Source organism: Notolepis coatsorum (genome assembly GCF_963971535.1).
Source record: "Notolepis coatsorum genome assembly, chromosome: 10".
Taxonomy (NCBI): Eukaryota; Metazoa; Chordata; class Actinopteri; order Aulopiformes; family Paralepididae; genus Notolepis; species Notolepis coatsorum.
The window spans coordinates 73,376,175-73,391,130 of NC_140174.1; the positions used below are offsets into that span (position 1 = coordinate 73,376,175).

The 14,956-nt window shown below is 42.2% G+C and overlaps 1 protein-coding gene across 2 annotated transcripts in view; it reads left to right on the forward strand.

The window, feature by feature from the left end:
• LOC311236020 (uncharacterized protein) overlaps positions 1 to 14,956 on the forward strand; it is a 60,252-nt gene that overhangs the window by 22,859 nt on the left and 22,437 nt on the right. For both annotated transcript variants that reach the window (XM_084323600.1, XM_084323601.1), the window contains exons 4-6: positions 6,337 to 6,579; positions 13,989 to 14,045; positions 14,219 to 14,287. In XM_084323600.1, the coding sequence (XP_084179726.1) occupies positions 6,337 to 6,579; positions 13,989 to 14,045; positions 14,219 to 14,287 (369 nt within the window). The remainder of the gene's footprint in view (positions 1 to 6,336; positions 6,580 to 13,988; positions 14,046 to 14,218; positions 14,288 to 14,956) is intronic.

Here is a 14,956-nt window from a genome sequence, read left to right on the forward strand (position 1 = left end):
GCTTTTTAGATATTGGATTCAGAAAATTTTAGTATTTATTAGCATCTTGCTAAAATGTTAGCGGATGTCAGTCAGGTTCATGAAGCATGAATATTAGATTCAAATTAGGGGTGGACGGTATAAACGGTATACGGTATAAACGGTATTAATTTGCTCTACGGTATGGATTTTGACTATACCGTTTAACCGGTAGAGCAGCTCTAAAATAGCAATGACGTTATGTAACCACAGCGCGACTATTTCAATCGCATTTGCCCCTAAAAATAGATAGAATTAGTCATAGATAATAGATATGTGCAAACTGGAAAAAGTTATTTAGGAGGCTTCGCGCAGTGGGCGTGTCAACACGCAATTGTCATTTCATAATAAACACATATCACCGCGGCGCACAGCAAGTTTCAATTTCAGTTCCTGGCATTTTTAACCAGTGGAGAAAGGTAAGATATTTCCCTATCGTTTTTCTTATATGAATTATTCTACGTTAATAAAACATACCTGGTGATCAACTACAGTTTGCTGTAAACATTACGATATGTGTGTAGTGTTATGATAACGACGGCAGCAGCGGGAGCCGGGAGGAAGGCGTGCAGCAGTGGATTTGCGAATAGCATGCAGCTGCAGAGCCGCAGAGCCAGTGGCTCTTTCAGGTCTGGTCACAGGCCCGTCAAACAGCGCCCCCCCACCCTTTGCGCCGTTCTGACCCCCATCGTCTCTAAGCATTTTGTGTGTCAATTTGTTGACACATGTGTCAATTTGTTGACACAATTGTCAATTCTTAAAGCTGAGGATGAGTGGCACCTTTGTCTCAATTCTTATTCAATTAGCTCTGCGGCTCTGCAGCTACATATGCTTCTAGCGAAATCCAGCCCCGCTGTTTGCAATGGGAGCAGGAGTCTCGACTCTGGACTTATTTTATTTGGAATATAATGACTTTATACGCAAAAGTAGCCTAGTTTTAAGTTAAAATATTATAAATCTACATGCCTTGAGGATGTCATTCTTTATATAGCCTGCCTATCAGGCAAAAAAAATTATTCTAACAGAAACACTGATACCGTGATATATACCGTTACCGTCTATGCTTCAAATTATACCGTGATATAAATTTTAGACCATACCGTCCACCCCTAATTCAAATGTATTGTCATTATACAGCACAAATACAGTACAATGAAAATAAATGTGGCATCAACCAGAGTGCAAATGTAACAGTAAAGTACAATAGCAATATACAATACAGGTGATGCAACTGCATATAAAATATAAAAATTAGTACTACTGAGTAATAGTGCTAATGTGATGTATGTTATGTACAGCATAATAATAGTATTATGTACAGCGATACAGGTATAAAGACACTATGGTAGTAAGTCATACTGGCCAGCAGCGTAACTCGTAAGAGTAGGTAAGGGATATGTATAGATATAGATATAGTATCTACAGATAATGTAAAAAGTATTATATGCAGTAAGTATACAGAGGTATATACAGACGGATGTGGATAAATATATATATATATTTATACGGTATATACAGCATTATTGTACATGCTATCATACAGAGGTATATGGGTTATATGCAGGTGTATAAGTAGTTATATAGAAATTATTAAATGCAGGTATATTCAGACAGATATGGATATTTATATGCAATAAATATATAAATGTATATATGTGGTATATACAGCATTATTGTATGTTATACAGAGTTATATAGGTAGACTACCGGTAGTATGAGGTGGGTAGTTATGATTATTATGATTTCTATGATTTGTAAGGCAGTTGTAGACGGTGAAAGCAGTAGGCAGGTATAAATTGAGTATAGGCAACAGAGTTCAAAGTTTGTACAGTGTGGGGGGGGGGGACATGCTCAACCTCCATCCCGTTGATATAGCCAACTAGCCAACACTAGTCTTCCTGAAGTCCACAATGAGCTCCTTGGTTTTCTTGGTGTTGAGGGCCAGGTTGTTGTCTGGACACCACACCGCCAGGTGCTGGACCACCTTCCTATAGGCAGGGTTGTACAGTGCGATATATATGTTGCACGTGTGACACTGACGTCAGTCTGTGCGATGAAAGGATTGACTTCAATAGCACTGGTGCGATGGCCCGCGATGGCCCGCTATCCACTTGGTACTTGTAGTCTTGTGCGATTAAATACAATGTCCCTTCTGCGTAAGACTCCATATATCAAACACCAAATCCCATAATCCCTAGCGAACAATATCCCCGCGAGTTGCGAGCTCAATGTGACTCATATCCAATACTATCCACCTGCAGAACCACGTCTCCAGCAGGCTGAGGACAGCCGCAGGCTGAGGATACCGCAGGCTGAGGACGCTCGCTTCCATTGGCTGATTTGGGTCACGTGACCGTCCCACCCAATGGCTGAATTGGAGTGTTGCACTGCGGGCATTGGCTGATTTGGGTCACGTTGCACTGCGGGATTGATTGATTGATTGATTGAAAACTTTATTAACAGATTGCAGAATGGGTACACGTGACCGCCACAGGCCCTGATTGATTGATTGAAAACTTTATTAACAGATTGTAGAATGGGTACAGTGACCGATTGATTGTTTGATTGATTGAAAACTTTATTAACAGATTGCAGAATGGGTACAGTGACGTCACAGGCCCGGATTGATTGATTGATTGATTGATTGATTGATAGATAACTTTATTAACAGATTGTAGAATGGGTACAGTGACCGATTGATTGATTGATTGAAAACTTTATTAACAGATTGCAGAATGGGTACAGTGACGTCACAGGCCCGGATTGATTGATTGATTGATTGAAAACTTTATTAACAGATTGCAGAATGCAGTACAGCGCAATACACACAATTGTTAAGGGGATGTCATATATGTTATGATGAATTGAAAATGGGGGACCCTGATGTAAACAAGACGAAAGTCTTTCTCTGGTCTGTGTATTGTTGAGCTGTACTGTACTGTACCCATTCTGCAATCTGTTAATAAACTTTTCAATCAATCAATCAATGGGTACAGTACAGTACAGCTCAATACACAATTGTTAAGGGGATGCAGCCCAGAGAAATACTTTCGTCTTGTTTACAGGGTCCCCCATTTTCAATTCATTCATCAGTCTTTCTCAGGTCTGCATCCTCTTAACAATTGTATGTATTGAGCTGTACTGTACTGTACCCATTCTGCAATCTGTTAATAAACTTTTCAATCAATCAATCAATCAATCTTGTACGAGGTGTTGCACCGCCACTCGGGACAATAAAACGGACCGGTCGCGAAGTCACTCCAGAAACGTGCAGAAACGATGCTTGCACTTCAACGTGATCGGGTCCCGATATGCATAACTACACAAAGGACAAGCCGCAGGGGTGTCCAAAGATGCCCCCATTTTGTCTACGTCTGTTCAGTGTTTATTATTATTATTTTTTGGTTCCTTTCCGCCGCTCCAAATCACGTGACCCAAATCAGCCAATGCCCGCAGTGCAACACTCCAATTCAGCCATTGGGTGGGACAGTCACGTGACCCAAATCAGCCAATGGAAGCGAGCGTCCTCAGCCTGCGGTATCCTCAGCCTGCGGCTGTCCTCAGCCTGCTGGAGACGTGGTTCTGCAGGTGGAAGCATCTCCTCATATCCGCTCGGCTCAGCTCACAACACGGCAGGACTCGTCTCAGCAGCAGTAGCGTTTGGAACGCGGACATTGAAACAGAACTAGTGGATAGTGTTGTCGCGACCCAAAACAAATCCCTGCTGTTTTATTCGGCAACGGGTCAAATGCATATAACATGCTTTGCAATCCTCGCGTCATAAAGTCCGAAATGAACGTTACATTAGCATGAGCTAACAACAAGCTGTTCATAGCCATATAGAGAGAACAGCAGACGGGCAGAGTGAGGAGGAGAGGGCAGACATTCTCCCTTCTCTGTGTGTGTGTGCGTTTGGAAAGATCAGATGAAGTCAGACGAGTATATTATATTGATAGTAAATGTACTGAGGGTGGACAGATAATGTTGATATTTAAACATAAAAAATACAATACAAAATAAATGTATTCATGATCATGCAACATAAAACGGTTGCGTGTTGTGAGTTCCAAAACATTTAACTTAAAGTTTAAAGCTCAATATATCAAAACGTGGCACTTTACAGTGAACAGGAGGTCTATGTGTATTAAAAACAATAGGTTGTTTTTCCTTTAAAAGTCTGGAAGAGGTCAAAAATAAAAATGTCAAATGATATTTCCGTTGCCTTTTTTGAGTTGATCTAAATGTTACTGATTGTGTTAAATGGGCTTATGTTATGATATTGTCTCATATCGATTGCAGGCACCTGCATCGTATCATATCGTGGCATATATCAGCAAATATCGTATTGTTGTCCAAAGAATCTATATCGTATCGTGATGAAACTTGTGATTCCCACCCCTAGTAGAGTCCATACACCCAACACCAAATCCCATAATTCCTTACACGTAACGTGTCTGGCTGTGTGACGTCAACTTGTCAGCATGAAAATGACAGCCAAACATGGCACTGCAACTAAATAACACAAATACAATAGACACATTTGTGACTGTTACAAATATAACACGTTTTATACTTGTGCTACAAGATTTTGGCCTGTGCTACAAAACCATCAACCTCTGTAGCACCAGTGCTATGTGCAAAAAAAGTTAACGTACAGCCCTGCTATAGGCCGTCTCATCGTTGTTTTTGATGAGGCCCACCACCGCTGTGGTGTCTGCAAACTTGATAATGGTGTTGGTGCCATGTATAGGAGTGCAGTGAGTGAACAGGGAGTAGAGAAGGCCACACAGTCTTGCCAGGGTGAGGGTGGAAGAGGTGAGATTTTCTATCTATCCTAACAAACTGGGGTCTGTTAGTTAGGAAGTCAAGTATTCAGTTGCAGACGACGACAAGGGGTTAATGTGGAGGTCCTTGGTTTCCACAAGGTCACCAAGTTTGGAGATTAGTTTGGAGGGGATGATGGTGTTGAATGCTGAGCTGAAGTCGATGAAGGGCATTCACACATGGGTGTTGCTCTCATCCAGGTGGGAGAGGGTGGAATGTCGCGCTGAGGAGATGGCATCCTCCATGCTCCTATTCTCATGGTAGGCGAATTGGTGTCTGTCCAGTGAAAGGCCAGATTTGAGGTGAACCAGGACCAGCCTCTCAAAGCATTCATGATGATGGGGGTGAATGCAACAGGGCGGAAGTCATTTCCTGGACAACTGCCTGGGCTAGTGATAGTTTGAAGATGTCTGTTAGGAGGACCTTGGTCAGGTGCTCGGTGCAGTTTCCGAGCACACGGCCAGGGATGCCATCAGGGCCAGTTGCCTTACGTGCATTAGTTTACTGACATCATCTAGCAAGCTGAGCATGAGAATTTAATGTTACCATATGGTATGGTATGGTTTGGTTTATTTCTTAATCCCCGAAGGGAAACATGGTTTGCCACCAGAGCGAATACAAATATACAAACATGAAAGAAACAGTTACATGATACAATACAGGATACACAACACAATAGGAGAGCCTCTCAACACAGTGCTTTCGGTGTTCCTTAATTTTTTTTTACCGCAGCAGGAACAAAGGACCTTCTCAATTGCTCAGTAGAGCATTGAGGCATCAACAATCTATCACTAAATGAGCTTTGCAGAGCATAGAAAATACTTAACAGTGGGTGGCCTTCAAAAGATAAAATGGTGATCAGTTTAGTTCTGGTTCGCTTGGCTATGATCTCCAGGGAATCAAATATCTCAACAACTAAAACACGGGTGCAAGTGCTTTTTGCATGGATTGAAATGACCCCCGTTTGTGACTAAGCATGTGACGCATAACAACACTACCACTCAATAACGCAGCAAACTAAAGCTGCACAGCCGCTCTCACTGTCCTGCTTACTACAACTACAACCCCCCACTCCCACATACACACACACACACACGTGGCTCCCGTGACTTCAAAGAAGGGGATTTCCCACGCCATACGAGAGGCTTTTAGAGAGACACCACAAACGCTGTGTCACTGCCTGGCTGCCTCTCCTCACCACGCTGCAGCCCCGCTTACCCGCTCGCTCTCTCTCTCCCTCCCCTTCTCTCCCCCTATCTCTCTATCTCTCTCTCCCCCCCTCTCTCTGTCTCTCTCTCCCCCTTGCCCTCTCTCTCTCTATCTCTCCCTCTCCCTGGAAGTCAGACGATTCAGCTCGTTCAAGGGAGAGGAGTGCCCCCTACAGCCTGTTTGTGAGCACAGCAACGAGTGGAGTCTCCTCGCTCTACACGCTTGAGACAAACTCCTAATAACAACACTCCTCTCCTCTCCTCCCTATCTCTTTCCATCTCCAAGATCATCTTCTACGAAGGCCGCAACTTCCAGGGCCGCAACTGGGAGTGCAACAGTGACTGCATGGACACCTACAAATACTTCAACTGCTGCAACTCCATCCGCGTGACCGGCGGGCACTGGGTGGCCTATGAGAAGCCCAACTACATGGGTTACCAGTACATCCTGAACCAGGGCGAGTACCCAGAGTACCAGCGCTGGATGGGCTTCAACAATTGTGTCGGCTCCTGCCAGATGTTCCTCCCCGTAAGTCAATCAAACGTGACGGGCGGATGGAAGGCTGCTTAACACCCCACCACCGCACCCTTCGCCTTGTACATCAGACGCTTGCTTTTTGAAATCAATATCAATCACCGGCTCTTTTGATGTCATTCATAGATACAGAGGCGGGTCAAAGCATATAAGTCTCTGTTGAGAAATCCACAAGGAGACCCAGTCATTCTTTAAAAAGAATATGATACCCCCCCAATTCATTCTCTTTCTCTGAGTCACCTTAAGTGTTTTTGGCAGTTTAGGACCGGAAAGAAATCTAATTACCGTATAAGCCAATTTCATTTCAGAAGCCAATTTCATTTCAGATGCCAATTGAATTTCTTTGCAGCCAAAGAACTAGTTTTAGTTTTTAATTTAGAAAATACAGATCAAAGGCAAGCTGACTACCAACCCAAATAAATTTAACGGACCTACAAGCCAGACCTAATAAGCTAACCAGCATTTGGGTGGTGACTGGTTAATGTCAACTTGAAGTCCAACCCCTACAGTATGTTAACCATGTTCCAACGTTCTCTCTCTCTATCTCTCTCTCTCTCTCTCTCTGCCTTTCTAGAATTAGGTTTTTCTATTTAGTGTAGGGATGCACCGAAATTTCGGCTACCGGAAGTTTTCGGCCGAAAATGGCAAAAAATTGCCTTTCGGCCGAAAGAGTTTTCACCGAAAATATAATACCGAAACAGTCGCACGTCTACTGTGCCGAGTCAAGAGAGCACATTCAACTGGGGACTAGAAAGGTGCGCTCAGTAGAGCACAGATGTCCACCGCGGCAGCCAGAGAAAAGATGGAATTAATGTGCTGTATGCATTCAGAAGTGCTGAATAAATGTTTTATGGACCCATAATGGTGATTATTTATTATTTAAGTTAAGTTTTGCCATAATCATATATTTTTCCATAATCATAATGTTCCACAACATTGGTAAAAAAATCTATTCTATGAATCATTTTCGGCATTCGGTTTTCGGCCAACTGTTTTCTATTTTCGGTATCGGTTTCGGCCAATAATTTCCCATTCGGTGCATCCCTAATTTAGTGGTATCTCAAAGTTGGGTCTTTGGCAGTTTTTTTTAGACAGCTTTTTTTTCTTCTTTTAATAGAAAAAGATGAACGTATCCAGGCAACAACACCTTTTTTTTGTATACTTTATTGTGTCAATGAAGTCACTCTACATTTAGGTGTAGTATATGTACATACATACATACACATAAATGCACATATGTACTTTTTTTTTCTTTTTTCCCCCCAAACAAAAACATAAGTGCATACATAAACAAACGAGTGAGTACCAGTATAGATGTTACTGATCCTAGACTAGTATACCTATCCATCCATATATACATCCTATATCCATACCTACCCGTACCCACATAAACATACAGTACATATCAAATAAAAATGTATAAATGTAAAATAATTAATTATAATAATAGTTAAAAAATAAATAAAGGGGCGCCCTCGTGGTGCATACCATAGTGCCTCGCGCACCTACGCGGCCGACCCGGGTTCGATCCCAGCTCCCGTCGTTATTTGTCGCATGTCCTCCCCACCTCTCCTCCCGTTCGCCCTGTCCTCTGTCGGTCCTGCGTGACCAATAAAGCTGTAAAAATGCTAAAATAAAAATAAATAAATAAAAAGGCAACGACACTTGAAGTGGGATTGCAGTTCAAAGTGCTTTACATCAGTAAGAAATAAGACAAGCGGCAAGAGCAAAGCATAAAGTGGAATAAAATGATGCAGATATATGAATCAAAATCATATCGGATATTTTGGAAATAATACACCCCGTGCGTGCGTGTCCCGTGAAGCCCGGTCCAGTTATTGCAGGCAGCCCTGACACAAATCAGCTATACCACATACCGGAGGCATTGTTTCGGGAAGCAGAGCTGGAGGAGAGCCATATATAGAGGTTCCATCCCCCGACCACCTTCCCTCTCTTTCTTTCATGGTTCTGCACGCGCACACCCACTCACACACACACACACACACTTGTTGTGATTGTTGCATAGTATAGTTAGTAACAGCAAGTATAGCATAGGGACATAGAATAAAAACTGCACATTGTATAGGAGTGTACATAGGATCCAGTGCCTTTAAGCTCAGTAGAGCATTGAGGCATCAATAACCTATCACTGAATGAGCTTCGCAGAGCATCAAAAATAATGAACAGTGGGTGGCCTTCAAAGGATAAAAAGGTGTTCAGTTTAGTTCTAGTTCGCTTGGCAATAATAATCTCCAAGGAATCAGGAGGGAGGCCAATCACTGAGCCAGCCATTTTAATGATTTTATTTATACAGTTTTTGTCACTGACCGTGATGCTTCCCCTCCAGCAGAGAACATCATTAAACAGGACACTAGCAAGGATACCTTGATAGAAGACATGAAGAAGTGACCTGCTGGGGCCGGGTAGCGCAGCGGACTAAGCGTCTGTCTACCACCGCAGAGACACTGGTATCGAATCCAGCTGTCAGCGGTGCCTCCGGCTTGGCCGGTCGTCATACTGACACAATTGGCCCAAGGGGTGCTTGAGCACCTGCCTCTTTGAGCCTCATAAAAAAAAGTGCCCTTTTTGATAAAAAATTTAGGGAAAAAAAACGTTTTATTTTTATTGTCGTTACGCATAATAGACTGCCCTTCCAACTGAAAAATGTCAGGATAGAATCAAAATATTAGGTAAAGAAAGAGAGATGCCCCATATTCCATTGCAGTTTGCACGGCCTCCTCAGCGTGCCTCTTCGTGGACCTATATTTTATGCATAGCGTGGGTGGTGGTGATGATGATGATGATAGAAACCGCTGTGGTGCATACAGTTGAATGCTGGTATTACACTCACTGAGGGACACGAAGAAGTCAAGTCCGATGGGATTTGGGAATCTAAAATACAAATCGGGATTGGAATAAAAAATGCATTTATATTAAACAATACAGAATATACAGCACTTCTTGGGGTCTGTAGGGTAAGCACTTATTCCCTCCCCCCTGAACATTTATCGATGTATGGGCCTTTTAAGTCAGTGATAAAAGTGTCTTTCAAGGATAAGTGAGCTCCTGCACTGATTATCATAGTTCAATATTCAATATTTGATCACCAAAACCCCCCAAAAAGCATAAAAAGGGGGCCCCCCCGCCACGCACACAGGTATAGTGCCCTTTTCAGCCTTTGAGCACCTGCCCCTCTAAAGTCCTGTGCACGTCCCTGATTGGCGGTGTCAGCGGGAGGGAAGCCGATGGGTGGTATTCTGGTCGTTGTAAACAGCGACTCCTACAGGTCGGTCAGGGCGCCTGCACAGCGAGGAAGGGATCTGGGTGAGGTAGTGTGCCCTCCCACGCGTTACACTCACCCAATGAGAATCCTCGCTGCCAGGTGAAAAGAGGCTGCTTGCTGTCTCCTATGTATCGGAGGAAGCATGTGATAGACTTCAGGGCTCCCTAGACCGGCAAGTAGGGGGCAAATGTGCACAACGACCAGGAAGGGGAGGGGGGAATTGGCATAACGACTAAATTGGGATGGGAGGAAAATACAAGAAAAATAGGAGGAGAAAAAGTGGATAAAAAGAAAAGAAGTGACCTGATGATGTCGAAGGATCTAAGCTTCCTCAAATGAAAAAGCAGAGACTGGGCTTTTTTGAACACAGAATCTGTGTTCTGCTTCCAGTCCAGCTTACTGTCCAGTTGAACGCTAAGATATTTATAGGACTGGACTATTTCAACCTCATGCCCCCTAATGATGACAGGAGAGACATTCACCTTCTTCCTACTGAAGTTGATGACCAGTATAGAGCACAAAGAGGAAGGGAGCCAAAACTGTTCCCTGGGGGGCTCCAGTTTTTGTCCAGACAAAGAACTGGAGAAAAGGCCAAATGCCATATCTCCTAACCTTGGTCGTTGCACGGGCGCCTGACCAATGGACCAGACGGAGCAGCTGCACCCCCACAATTGAATTTGGGGGAGCAAACGTGTGCTTTTGCACCCCCACTTTTTGATCATGTGAAAAATGATATGTCCCTCCCCAATATATAAAGTGTAAACATAACTACGTAATTTCAATCAAATTAATAATACGCAATGACTCTTAATAGCGAGTTTTTAAGTTTCCAAAGATTGTGCCCCCCCTGCCCCCCACATTTTAATGGTTTGATCCAGTGCCTCCCACGGCCCCTCACTCCCCCAGCAGTCGGTGCGCATGCAATGCCGAGCTTTCAAACCATCACGTATCTCTGTCCGAAACCCTCGTGCAACTGTGAGTAGCTTTGAAATGTCTCTGTGATACTTGTATAACGAGCGGTTCGGCCAGAACCAGTCCTTCATGGTCAACATAGGACGGTTGGTTTGCTATTGAGGAGCAAGTGACTGTGGATTCACTCGGTGCATCACAGTCACGGAAGGGGCTAGCTACCTGGTAGATCGAAGCCCATGAGAGTTTGAGTTGATTAGGATCCCCATTAGCTGTTGCATGACAACAACCAGTCTCCCTGGGGTCCACACAAAACATAAAACATTACATTCAACAAGACTTTTACAGAACAGTTGATAAAAAAAACTTATTTCCGAAGTCCATTTTCCTTCAAGCATTGACTTTCATATTTTCCATCAAATACCACTTATTTTCTGATTTTCATTTCATTGGAAAGAAAATAATGATAATAAAATAAGAATAAAGTACTTATATCTGCATTTACAGATGCCAGCCTTCAATTCATTATGAATTGAAAATGGGGGACCCTGATGTAAACAAGACGAAAGTCTTTCTCTGGTCTGCATCCCCTTAACAATTGTGTGCATTGAGCCGTACTGTATTGTACCCATTCTGCAATCTGTTAACCCTTTAATCGCCAAGGACGACTTTAGACGTCATTCCTCGCCATGCGTAATCTGCCAATGACGTCTTACAGCGTCTTTGAGATCAATATTTCAAAAATCTGTCATGGCAATCATATTTCACCCAGGCCTAACAAAATTAATAGTTGGTTTCAGGTTGGTTGTCAGTTTGGCCATGGGTAGGTAGGGAATTTATTTTATTTTTTTATTTTATTCTTTCCCACGGCGACTATGGATAGGGAATTTATTTATTTAATTAAAATGTTCACAACAACATGGATGCATGTACTCTGCCAGCATGTTTAATATCCATAATACTAAATGTTTGACTAAGATTTCTATGAAACTTTATTCTAAATATTTTTTTTTTTTTTCTTTTTTTATATAATTTTTTTTAAAAACTCATAAAATATATTGGGTCGCACCTAAATCGGCAGGGTCGGTCGGCAACCTGAAACCAACTATTAATTTTGTTAGGCCCCACGGAGACTTGAAACTTGCTGTTGATCTCCTCTCAACTCTCCAACGGTTCAAGACCGCCATCTGGTGGCCGATCGGCGAATCGCCAAAACCGGAAGTGACGCGCCGGAAGTGGTGCTCACCCATATTTCGTCCGGCCACTCGCTATCGCTAGCGGGACTCCAGCTTGATACACTGGATAGCGATCCGTTGCCAATAACTCTATAAACAACATGATTTGGACGTATATAGTATTATACAACCTGGAAATGGATCGCATATATCAACATCCCATAATAGCGAACTTTCTACTCCACGCTGATCGCCCAACGCTACGAGGAAGCTGCGGTGAGTTTCAGCGTGTTTGATTATTATTAAACATACACACTGCTCCGATCAACATATCACCCATACTAAATAAATGATTTAACGTCGGCCACTGACTTATAACCCCCCCCCCCCCCCTCCGGTCACCAGCAGATGATGAGGCATGACGTGTAGGACCTTGTACAATTGAAATTTATCTGACGTCAATCGGTATCAAACTACATTTGATGATCTAATATATGTATTTAGGGCTATAACTCACGTTCTGCAGAATGCTGCAGAAAATGATAAAAATATATTTATACTTTAGACCGTATTTTAGTATGAATATGTGAATGAAAAAGTAGAACGTTGCTACATCCTAAACGATAGATACTTGACGTTGAATGGGCCATAGTAATGTCAATTTAGCAATACAATTTAAAAAGTTATAGCCCTGCAAAGAAGGGGAACATCTCCATAGACAAATAGAGCTGGCAGAGGACGGTATAAGGATGGATATAAGCGTGGCAGAGAAAGGGTTAATAACATTTTTAATCAATTAATAACGGATTGCAGAATGGGTACAGCGTACAGTACAGTACGCTCAATACACATGATTGTTAACACATTAACTGCCACGCTTATATCCATCAATGTATGATCACTGCCACCAGTCTAAGCCTATGGAGATGTTTACCTTCTTTGCAGGGCTATAACTTTTTCAATTGTATTGCTAAATTGACATTACTATGGCCCATTCAACATCGATTATCTATCGTTCAGGATGTAGGAACGTTTTACTTTTTCATTCATAGATTCATACGAAAATACAGTCTAGAATATAAATATGTTTTTATCATTTTCTGCAGTAATTCCTAGAACGCTAGTTATAGGCATAAACGCATATATAGATTATCAACTGCAGTTTGTTGGTGATACACGCTATATTAAAAATTTCAACTGTACATGATCCTAAACGTTATGACTTATCATGCGCGGATGAACGGGGGGGGTCGTTTATAATTCCGTGATCGTCAGTAAATGCTTTATGTAGTATGGGTGATATATTGATCAGAGCAGTTTGCATGAATAATAATAAACAAACGCGCTGAAAATGACGTCAGCGTCCTCTTACCGTTCGCCGATGAGACGAGGAAAAAGATCCCACTTATTTGACGCCGATCTCCTAGATCCATTTCCGGTTTGTATAATCATAATAAACGCCCAAATCATATCGATTATTGTGTTATGGCAGCGATCGCTACACACAGACGTGTGTCTAGAGAGTCCTGCAACAATATGTGAGTGCCGGACGCATATCCCCGGTGCACCGAGATCGACTTGATCCATTTCCGGTTGTAACTCGCCGATCATCCACCAGGCGGCAGTATTGAAGCGTTGCAGAGTTGTGCAGGCTCCCACTGTATCAGACCAGGCTCCGTGAGGGCATTCTGAATACCATGGCGAAAAAATTAAATATGATCTCAATAACGTTGTATGCCGTGGAATGGCAGAATTAGCATGAACTTGAATCACGTTGTACAATGTTTTTGGGGCAGGATGTGTTAAGGGGATGCAGACCAGAGAAAGACTTTCGTCTTGTTTACATCAGGGTCCCCCATTTTCAATTCATAATGAATTGTAAGTAAGGGTGCAATTAGCACCGTGCAATCCATTCTTTGTGGATCCCGCCCTTAGACTAGTTGAAAAATGTTCATAATAAAGAGGTTAAATGCTAATAGAAATGTTTCATAATGATGTTCAGTGTATTCATAAGTGTATTGCTCTCCTTAATGTAGACTGATATGGTGACTGTGCAGACTCAGGAAGGAGAGAAAGAGACACAAGAGTTACAGGTAATGGAAATATCAGACCGTCAGCTTAAAGTGTAGGATAACATAACAAATTAAGACACAAATACTTGGATCATATATCCCCCCCTCTCTCCCTTTCTTTACATAGTAGCATAAAGATTGTGTATTCAAACCAGTTCAGTGTATTCATAAGTGTATTGCTCTCCTTAATGTAGAATGATATGGTGACTGTGCAGACTCATGGAGGAGGCAGAGAAGGAGAGAAAGAGACACAAGAGTTACAGGTAATGGAAATATATATTTTTTTCTCTTTCTTATTAAAAACTTGGCCCATTTGAAAGGAGATTGATTTAATAAAAATAAAAGAGCGAAAAATCAATATACAGTATATTAATATATTATTATTATAGTAATTGGCTATCATACTGCAATATAAACTGAGTTTTATAGTGAAAAGAGCAGCTTTATTGGTCAAGATTGAAGGCTCTATATTGCAGGAAATTGCACGTACAGGTGTTCATTAAATTAAAAAAAATCTGCCGTGGAGGGGTTTGTGCCGGACCCCCTCCAAATCCACCCCTTGGCTGTCACTTAATAATCTTGCACCCCCACTTTCAACTATAACTATGCGGTAGGGGTGGACGGTATAAACGGTATACGGTATAAACGGTATTAATTTGCTCTACGGTATGGATTTTGACTATACCGTGTAACCGGTACAGCAGCTCTAAAATAGCAATGACGTCATGTAACCACAGCGCGACTATTTCAATCGCATTTGCCCCTAAAAATAGATAGAATTAGTCATAGATAATAGATATGTGCAAACTGGAAAAAGTTATTTAGGAGGCTTCGCGCAGTGGGCGTGTCAACACGCAATTGTCATTTCATAATAAACACATATCACTGCGGCGCACAGCAAGTTTCAATTTCAGTTCCTGGCATTTTTAACC